The 10,733-nt window shown below is 34.2% G+C and overlaps 1 protein-coding gene across 1 annotated transcript; it reads right to left on the bottom strand.

The window, feature by feature from the left end:
* Nucleotides 1–459: 459 nt before the first annotated feature.
* Nucleotides 460–9,205, bottom strand: LOC114414853 (copper-transporting ATPase PAA2, chloroplastic). Its single transcript, XM_028379291.1, has 17 exons — nt 8,457–9,205; nt 8,256–8,333; nt 8,035–8,132; nt 7,872–7,925; nt 7,565–7,651; nt 6,836–7,000; nt 6,375–6,485; nt 6,169–6,237; nt 5,728–5,837; nt 5,278–5,383; nt 4,851–4,917; nt 3,767–3,846; nt 2,605–3,056; nt 2,137–2,311; nt 1,620–1,751; nt 999–1,149; nt 460–838 (listed from the first exon to the last, which is right to left on the bottom strand). Exons 1-17 carry the CDS (start codon nt 9,085–9,087, stop codon nt 693–695), a joined length of 2,712 nt encoding a protein of 903 aa, XP_028235092.1. The 5' UTR covers nt 9,088–9,205; the 3' UTR covers nt 460–692.
* Nucleotides 9,206–10,733: the final 1,528 nt, after the last annotated feature.

Below are 10,733 nucleotides of genomic sequence, written 5' to 3'. Positions count from 1 at the left end.
ATTTTTATAATTTAAACTTCTTTTTGACTAATTAATTTATGATATTTATTTAATTGTTCAATTTTTTATATAAAAATAATCATTTCAAGAAAAATCAATACAAAATATCCTAAAAGATCTCTTGATTTTTGGTCACTTTGATTTTGATTTTGAGAAAATGACATCTTTTTTTTAATCATAAAATTGATACAAAATAATTTTCATCATCGAAAGCTATGATTAATCTTCATTAGAAACCATGAATACACACAAAATTCTACGTTTTCCATTTTTATGGATTTGAGTGATTGTTTACTCTATTTTTAAATTTTTCTTTAAACTTCTGTCAATTATTGTTAAGAAAATTATTACCAATATACTTTTACATTCACCAAAAAATAAATATTTATCTTGTGCATTACACAAGATAAATATTTATTTTACACAAAAAAAACATATTTAAATTCTAAAGATAAAATATATATTTAAAATTAATTTGTCATTCAGTTGAAACTAATTGATTTATAATATTCCGTCACAGTTACCGTTCATGATAAAAGTATAAGAAAATATACTAAATGCATGCTAGGATACTTCATGAGAGTAGAATATTCTATATAATAATGCACAGCTCCGATGATTATTTTACATTGAGCGTATCTGTGCTCGAACGTATATTACGGCTTACTCTATAATGCACACAACTCCGATGGTTATTTTAAATTAAGCATATCTGTGTTCGAATGGGAAGATATGATTTCTATAGTTGACCCAACCTTTCTAGAGATCTGAGACCCATGAAGCTGTAGAAGCAGTGAGTTGCCAACCACGAAGATGGAGCTCAGAGCCATCAGTCCTCCTGTGATTCAAATATTAAGGGTGTCAAACAGAAAAGAAGATATACATTCAAAACACCATATGCAGAAAATACAAGGTAAATTAGCAAGTACAACATAAAAATAGGGTCTTGTTGCCTCAATATTATATATGAGAAAATGGAGTGGTATAATGCTGTTCACCTGAAAGTGACGGTGTCATGGCAAAGTCAAAATGGGGAAGTAAAACACCAGCAGCAATGGGAATGGCAACAACATTATATGCGACCGCCCAACACAAATTTTGGTACACTTTTCCCATTGTTGCCTGTGCTAGGTCTAGCGCATCGACAACCTGTCAAATAGAAACTTGGTAAGCTAACCTTCCATTTGTTTGAACGGAGAGAAAATGAAGGGGGAGAGAATTTTGAAATTTGAGTATGTTATTATGTTATTTTACGAGGTTGTAACACGACCTATTTACATATTTTCGAAAAGAATACAAATGATGAGGGCTCCCTCTTTTTCCCCCACCACGACCCCTTCTATTTCTCTTCAGTAATAAAAAGGTAACAAGCAAAAAGCCCAATATAAAAACAACAAGAACTGAATACATTCATTAAAAAGAACTATACATTACACCATTGTGGTATCAAACAGATGATTGTTTAAGCAGATCACTTGTATCATGGTGCAATTTCAAAGCAATGAGAAAACATTTGGAAATTAGAATTGCCGCAAGTTTTTCAAATTTCATCATCTGCCACCCATTTGGGGGATGTGTATAGGTGAATTAATGAATTTGGGACATCAGAAAAGACATACTTGTGAAATTTTGTTCCCCAGAAGTATGATAGATGCTGCATCCGAGGCAGCATTCTCTTGAGCTTCATTCTGCAGAGCAATCCCAACATCAGCCACAGCCAAAGAGGGTGCATCATTTATCCCATCACCTACCTTAATGAAGGGGAGAAAAAAATGTCTTAGTAAAAATGCCATTTTCTGTTTGTAGGAACTAGGAAGATGGATACAATAGTCGAGTGCAATTCCATAGCATGATGCTTATAGCGGAAGCATTTTGGAGTGGAGCTGTTTCATGGTCATGTTATTCAATTAAGAACAACCATAAATATCTCAACAACATTGGAAACAAAAAGCAAAATCCAATTCTTTATAGCTACTAATACTAATACGTGCTACATTCGGTACTGCATTATCAGCTCGGTGCACCATTTATCATTGTATGACTCTCTATTGAGCTAAGGCAAAGTCATAACAAAGAGAGAGCAGGTGGGAGGGGGGAAAGAACTTGAGTAAGTATAGCTGTCATCACCCAACATACCATTGCAACATGATGTCCAGCAGCTTTCAGAGAGGAAATAAATCCAGATTTCTGTTGTGGAGACAAAGATGCTTTGACAAAATCATTTTCAATTCCAACTGTATCTGCTACAGTTGCAACTGCCTCTTCCCTGTCTCCTGACAAGAGGACTGTTTTAATCCCCTTCTGCTTGAGCCTTGCAATAGATGCAACAAAGTCAGCCGGAAAATGCACACATTAAGCAATAGAATACAAGCATATTTGAATTTGGCAGATGGCATAGGAAAACGATGCACCACAGTGTTAGTTTTGAGCTTGAAATGAAGGCCTAGCTCGTGAACCAAAAAAAAAAAAGCACTGCCCCTTTTTCTGAAGAGAGTGAAGTGAACCAACTTCACATTTGGTCAGAAGCAGCTTTGATATTATTTGCCTAAAATGAGTGGGTATAGCTAGTATCCTGAGGACACACATACAGCAAAATAAACATACCTTGTTATAGTAGATTCAGCATCTTCACGCACAGTGTCAGATATGGCAATCGCACCAATGATGCCTTCTCCTTCACGTCCAACATAGACAACAGTTTTTGAATACTTTGAAGATGTTGTATTCAATGAATGATTCATCAAACTATTCTCCAGATTTGTCAAATCAGATGGGTTCGCTCTTGTCTGGAAGCGTTCATGAACCCATTCTAAAGACCCAACTGCAATCAGATGCCCATCAACTTCTGCTAAAGTTCCAAAACCTGGCTCAACCAACTGTCCCTTTGTAACGGGAAGTACCAACTCTAATGACTCAGCTTTATTGACAATAGCCTTTGCTATTGGGTGAGATGCTGTTTTCTCCACTGCAGCAGCAAGCCGAAGAATTTCAGATTCTCCATAAAGGATAGAGCTTATGGCCGACACAACTGGTTTTCCTTTGGTAAGGGTTCCTGTCTGAAAGCATAGTGTTAGAATCTTCATTTTATTTTATTTTTTTAAAAGAAACTATATCCAATCTAAAAAGTTGTACTAGTTTTTTCAAAATAATTAATTCTGTTCATTAGTTATGTATACTATATCTTTGTTCTACAACATAGTACATCATACTATATAGGTTAGAAGGCTACCATTTAGATAGTATCAATAAAGCCAAACACAAAGGATCAGTCACTCACATACTTCTTTGGACTTTTCTCTCTCGATCTATTTTTACACTTCTTTCTAATTCTGAAGGATATCAATTGACATGGGTTCGACACTTAGCATAATACACAATTCTAAAATATTTAGTAAGAAAAATGATTTAGATAAATCCTATTGCTGAATTAAAAATTTACAAGTAAATATCATGTTGGTCTTAAACACCAAAATTTTGAAATTTTAAGCAAAAATGCATGTAATCAAACGGTTGATATTTTCTGTTATTCAAAAGGTATATTATTAATTAGTTTTAAGATTTTTTATGCAGCAAAAAGTTATCGAAGAACAATGTGAAATTTGATATGCACAATACAAACTTTCAACAAATAACGTTTTCTTTAAGACATTCATCTTACTAAAGTCATTAATTCAGACCACAGATATATACAGGTTAGCATATATATGTTTGTATATGGTGTATGGGGAGGAAAGATAGATAATATTGTCTATGAAAATGAAATTACCTTGTCTAGAGCAATATAATTTATTCCAGCCAAGCGTTCCAGCACATCCCCTCCCCTAATAAGAAGTCCTTTTCTTGCCCCTGGTCATTAACAACATGTATTATGCCTATTGTGAGAATTAGTTAAAATAAAGTTGAAGACACTATAAATACCTAATCAGTTTGCCAGGTAGTATGTTTTACACAATAAAAGTTGACAAATTCAACTGTATAAGAGAACTAGGGAAGACACCTTATCCCTCATAATGCAATAGTTGTGACTCTTGATCGTTAATATATTATTGTTGAAAAAAACTCAAGTCCCATATCGACTAGAATATATAATGCAATAGTTGTGACTCTTGATCGTTAATATATATTATTGTTGAAAAAAACTCAAGTCCCATATCGACTAGAATATATAAGTGGGAGGCAACCCTCACCCTATGAACTAGCTTTTGAGATTGAATTAGGCTTAAATCACATTCTAAAATAGTATCATAGTCTATTCTAGATCCATTAAACGTGTCACCCACCTTGTCATCCACTCACCAAGCCCAATAGTGTAAGGTGAGGGGGTGTATTGAGTCAAACTCAAGTCTTGTCATCCACTCACCAAGCCCAATAATGTAAGGTGAGGGGGTGTATTGAGAAAAACCCAAGTCTCATAACGGCTATAGATAAGGCCACAATAGAATATATAAGTGAGAGACAACTCTCACCCTAAGATCTAGCTTTTGAGATTGAGATAGATTCAAACTCACATTCTAAAAAATTTTATTTATAGAACCACAGTTGATCAAGAATGCCAAATAATGAAATCGAAGAAAAAAAAATTATAAAAGAAATATTAAAGAAAAAATAGCAAACAAAATAAGAAAACATTACACAGTGCCAACCAAATTGGAAATTCATATTGGACCTATTAAACAATAAATGGGAACCACCTCGTTTAGTGGGTCTAATCTGAATTTCAACCAATAGCAAATGGTATGTTAAAGAGTAACTACAAGAGCAATGTGATATATTTATTTATATTTCATGCACTGTTAAAGTAGTAACAGTTATGTTAGTTTACTAAATACAAAAAGTATAAGCATTCGTACCAAGTGAGGTGCCAACCAAGATTGCTGTGGGCGTAGCAAGACCCAGTGCACATGGACAAGAAACAACCTACAAAGTGGGGGGCAAAGACTACTCATAAAAAAATTAACTCACAAGTAAATTATAAACACCAATATTCATTTCTGTCCTGCCTGAAAATTTTCTTTTTTCAAGAGCAATTCCATCATGACCCTATTTTTTTATTCCTCTTTTATTCACACTGTTGCGATCAGTTTCAGATAGATAACATTACAACTACTATCTTACAGCGTTATGCCTTAGTTTTGACTAGTGTGAAGAGTCCAAATCGAAGGCAGTTTGCAATTTTGAAGACTCATCAGAAAAAAAGCACATGCAAGGTTTTGTCAAGCACGTCCTAACCAACAACAGAAGCTGAAAGCCAGTAAAAAGGGGGTGCTTCATTCTCACCAAAACATCTACGGATAGTTTTAAACTCAACAACAAAGGATCTCCTTCTGGGCCAGCAATATCGTTGAGCAAAACATCAGGAAATATGTGTGATCCTACAAAATACCTGGAGACAAATGCAACTAGTTTGTCAAATATAAGGGGCAAGATGAACAATACATTAAGTCTTTTACTTGGGAAAGTTAAATGTGCATGACAATCATAAATCTTATAGCAAGATTCTAAGAAAAATAAACACTAATGTCTGCATGGGACACAGAAGAACACAACTATAATTCTGTTGAAGTGTCAGGGAGAGTCACATAGGTTGGATAACAATAACATCAATATGGCATAATAGTAAATTAATAATAGCCATGACAAACCCCACTACCATTTGGGAATTGGGATCAGTGGAGCAAATCATAAAATTATCAACTAAAGAACTTCTGTGGAAATATAAGTACTTACCAAAATGCAAATGTTGCTGCTGACAAAGTCATTACACTGTATACAAATGGCCCTGCTATTGAATCTGCAAGCCTTTGTACAGGTGCTTCACGTGATTGAGCATCCTCAACCTAAATTTCACAAGATAAAGATGTAATATTTCCAAAACTCTATACAATTGTTTGATTTCCACATATCACAAGTCAATGGACTAATCAGCAATGCAAGCTCAGAATGTCTCAAGAAAAATTAATATCATAACATGCATGATTCTAAGACTTGAATGAAGCAACGTAATTATACAATATGTTCAGCATCACATTTTCCTATAAAACTAACAATTAGGGATGCATGAAATTGCATTCTTAACTCAGAAAAAAAAGAACTGAAAAACATGATCATATCATTTACATTATACAGCATCTGACACCAACAAGCCATTACAGAAAAAGGGATACCAACCATGCGTACAATCTTCGATATCATAGTGTTGGAGCCAGTTGAAGAAGCTTCAATCCTTAAAGGACCATCCTGAAATAGAAATTTGTTTGGCCAAAGAAATAGATCAATAATTTTTCTCCCAATCAATTTATCAAAGATAGATGAATTGAAATCTCACATGTGCCCACATGTCAATTTAGTGAGACAACACAGAGTTCAAGACTTACCCAATTTATAGTTCCTGCTGAAACTGTGAGCCCTTTCTCCTTAAATACAGGAAGTGATTCCCCTGTAAGCATGGATTCATCTATAACACTTCTTCCTGAAATGACCGTTCCCTGCTCATGAATTTTTCTAGTTAGCTAGCAATATCATATGAACCAACAAGTTTCTCAATACATTCCATCTTAAATCATGAAGGGAAGCCTCCAATTTTAAGCGTAAACATTTGAATGACTATTTTCTATAACAATGTCATTATTATAGGACATTGATGGCATATTAGGCCCATCCTATTAATTAAGCACTTGGTCCTAGTGACTAGAAACTTAATGTGATGATATGTGTGCACAGTCAATATAGGAACTTCAGATGTCCTTAAACCTTAATTCAGGTACCACAAATATAACTTTAAAGCATTGTTCCGATTAAGATAAACTGAATTTTACCAAAAATCAGAAAGGCTTACATCTATAGGAATAGTTTCTCCAGGCAACACCAACACAGAATCCCCTACTCGAATATCATCAGTTGGGACTTCAACACAAATTGCATCAGAGCAAAGCACAGTGTCAGTAGAAGGTGAACCTTCTGTTGAAGTAATCACAAGTCTTGACTGAGTGGATATCAGTGACTGGCAAAACATTCACCACAGTGTAATCATGTAAGACAGTAATTAAACCTACGGTAAAGCATGACTCTAAAGAACTGCCATTCGTCACAGTAAAACTATAATTTGATGCTTAATATTCATGTAAGCCACTTTTTCTTATAAAAAAAGTTCCAGTTCTTGGATTTTTCATTTTTCTAAGAGATAATAATTGATCAGAAAATGGAAGGAAGCGGAAGTTGAAATAAGATTTTGGATTTTAAAATGTAAAACCAATGTATAGTCTCATTTGTGCTGTAACCTGCAAAGGCCATTTAAATTTTTAATCATCAAAAGGAACATATTCTTAAATCAAAAGTCTGTTTCAATGATGTTGGAGCAGTTAGGCTTCAAAATGCTAAAGTCTCATCAAACCCTGTTAATGATGTATTATTAACAGAACCCTACAAAATGTGTAATAATTTGTTCTTGTAAACATTATCAGATGAAATCTTATATTTGACTCCAGATAGCAAATAATCAGGTTATACAAATCTTATTTAGCTGGAATATTATCAGATGACAGAGGTGCACGACATTGCAACTTACAAGCAGTTCATTCATATCGCTAGATGCCTGAATCCTTGCCTTTTCCTCCAGAGAACGTCCCAGAAGCACGAAACCAAGAAGCATGACCTGCATGCTAAAAGATTCAATACTCACATGAGGAGCTTATACTCAACAAGAATGTAAGAAGTTAAGACAATAAATAGCATCTTTTACAAAGGCAAGAGGTAATCAAATCTAAACAAAGAAGATCCTAAGCCTAGATGTGTAATAGTTTGTTCTAGCTTGGCTTGAGGTGGCAAATCCTCAAATGATAAATACCAGGACCAATGAAAGTAAAGAAAATCACCGGTTCATCAAAGAATGATGCATCCCATGCCAGGCCGGGGTTAAGTAGCGAGATCTACAGCAAAGACAAGTTCGAACTTTCAATTAACGACACATTAAACAAAATCAGAAATTCAATTGTCTAGTAACTTAATGGAACGCTCAAATTCCAGATAGAAACTCACCGAACTAATGATGAAAGCAGCTACAGAACCAAATCCCACGAGAGAGTTCATATTAGGCGACCCCTTCTTAAATGCGTTTAGGCCATCAAAGAGTAACTCTGCGACATCATCGTGAGTCTAATACAGTAAGAAAACTGTAATTTGTAACACTATGAATACATGATTCTCCTAAATCCTTAAATACTTCAAGACATGGTTCTTCAAAAGAAAAACGAACAAACCTCGTCCTGGTCCCAATAGAGACCCCAAAGCTAAACCACCTTTCAAGTATGAACTATGAAGAATCTCCATAAGCGGTCCTACAAATAGAAAAGCAAGCGAGCTTTTCGCTTGGTTTATTTCCATAATTACATTTACACGAATCTGCAACTGAATAGAGAATAACGAACTTCGCAGGTTCGATTCAAGATTTCGAGCATTACCGTGAGCAATGTGAATCCCCAAGGAGTGGAAAATATGCGAAGCGTGCGATCCGCAGCACAATGCGACCAATGTCCAAGCGAACGCGACGCGGCTTCGACTCTTAACGACCAATTCCTCCTTCTTCTTCACCAACTCCTTCCACTTCCTCACGTTTTCCGTCACTCCCGAGCTCGACGCCCTCCTCTTCGTCGGAAATCCGCAATCGCTCAGTCTCAGAGCGAGGCTCTCCGCGACGCTCGCCGGTTCCTCCTCGATCCGCCGCAGCTTGACGGCGGCGGTCTCGGTCAACATGTTGACCACGACCGAGTCAACTCGGTCGTCAGCGGAGAGGATGTTTTTGACTCGGGAGACGCACGCGCCGCACATCATTCCGGTGACGTCGAGCAGAACCGGCGAGTCTTTGGCCTCTCTCCTGCTTTGAAGGAGAGAAAATTCCGGCGAGCCAATCTCGGTGCCGAAGGAGTTCGAAACAGAGAACGGTGGCCGGAGAATTCGACGACGGTGGCGGTTGCGGGTGCGATGTCGTTTTGCCGGCAGAGGAGAAATGAAGTGGAGTGCATGATTAGGCGTGTGATTGAAGGAGAGCTTGGGTTGCGAGAAGAGAGGAAGTCTGAAAAGATGAGTAGCCATAATCGGAGAGAAGAGAAGTTGTTGTTAGCCACGAGTTTTTCATGTTAGTGTACCTGCTAATTTCGCACTGTTCGTTGAATATTTCGAATGCTTCCAATCAGAATGCGAAACGTGCCTCATTCGGCGCCCACCGACGGATAATTACTGCTTACTATTGTAAACGCGCGTATAAAGCATTTTTCACGTAAAAAATGTCCAAAACGAGAGGAGGCACGCGCTCCCAACCGAACACTTTGTTAACTAACACGATCCATGCTACTAACATAAATGCTGTTCCATCTTTTACCACGGGTTGTAATCTAATGAATGAAAAATAACTTAATTATTATAAAATATTTAATTTGATGTCTCATTTTTAAAAAAAAATTAATCTAATACTATAATTTTTAAAAACGTCTCAATCTGATTTCTTCTATTCAATTGAATTTGACATCCTTATTGATGCAAATTCAAAGATTGAAATTCATCATCTATTTATTTATTTAACTCATTTAATTATTAAAATATTTAATTTTGATCCTCATTTTTTAAAATTATCTCAATCTTATACTTTTTATCCATTTAAAATAAGGTTAACACGGCCATTCAAGAATCAAATTAAAAAGTCAAAATATACTTTTTACTTAAACAATGTTTTATATGAAATAATCAATAATTATATGTGTGATTTAAGATTATTACGTAGAAATTAAGAAAAATAATAAATTTTAAGCTTAAATGTAATCTTCATCCTTTTATTTTATTTAATTTATAATTCTGGTCCCTTTATTTTTAAAATTAAGATATTTGGTCCCCTATTTTAAAAAATTCATAATTTTGATTTCCATATTTTAGAAAATTAAAATTTTTGGTTCTCATATTTTAGAAAATCTTCATTTTCGGTATAATTTTTTATTTTTTACCACATTTCATTTCTTTTATTTCTTATAGTGTAATTAGTTAAAACATTTTTGGATTATGTATTAAATGAATATGATAGGTCTAAGTTTAATGGAATCAAAATAAAAAAAAATAAAACCAGAACAAAGTTGAAGATTTGATCAAAATTGTAAATTTTTTAAAATAAAAAAAATTAAATGTCTATTTTAATATAAGAGGACTAAAATCGTATATTTTTTAAAAAAATAAAAGATTAAATATCTCAACTTTAAAATGAATTAATCAAATTTGCAGAATGAATAAAATATGAGAATAAAACATAAAAGAATCACGAGATTTTCTTTTTTATCTTTTTTTTTCTTCTCATTTCAAAATAAATGTAAGTGTAAAATAATTAAATATTAAAAATAAGGAACGATATAATAGATAAAAGAATAATTAATATAATATTGAACTTTATAAATAACAGATAATTAATATAAATAATTTTTTTTCTAAACATCCAACACTTAAAAAAAGCCAAGGGAATATATAAGAAATGACCTAGAATTTTTGTGATCAATTCAACCAATCAATGAATCAAATGAGAACCATTAAATGAATATTGGATGACTCAGATTTTAAATTCAGAAAAATTAAAACTTGAAACACTTAATATTGAAATGTTAAAGTTTGAGTTGCTCACTCTTTATCTAAAATTAGACTTTACTAATTGCGATTAATTGCGTGAACGTGTGAATTGCGTCGTTACACCAAATTTATTAATT

This window comes from Glycine soja, chromosome 6, assembly GCF_004193775.1.
Source record: "Glycine soja cultivar W05 chromosome 6, ASM419377v2, whole genome shotgun sequence".
NCBI classification, from domain to species: domain Eukaryota; kingdom Viridiplantae; phylum Streptophyta; class Magnoliopsida; order Fabales; family Fabaceae; genus Glycine; species Glycine soja.
Note: the sequence above shows the minus strand (reverse complement) of the source record. Positions and strands in the feature narration are given on the sequence as shown.

Coding starts and splice junctions, on each gene's coding strand:
- LOC114414853 (XM_028379291.1), bottom strand. CDS start 9,087: ATGGCTACTCATCTTTTCAGACTTCCTCTCTTCTCGCAACCCAAGCTC. Junction 6,486..6,835: donor GAGAAACTATTCCTATAGAT/GTAAGCCTTTCT, acceptor ATTCATGAGCAG/GGAACGGTCATTTCAGGAAG. Junction 4,918..5,277: donor AACTATCCGTAGATGTTTTG/GTGAGAATGAAG, acceptor CCCACTTTGTAG/GTTGTTTCTTGTCCATGTGC.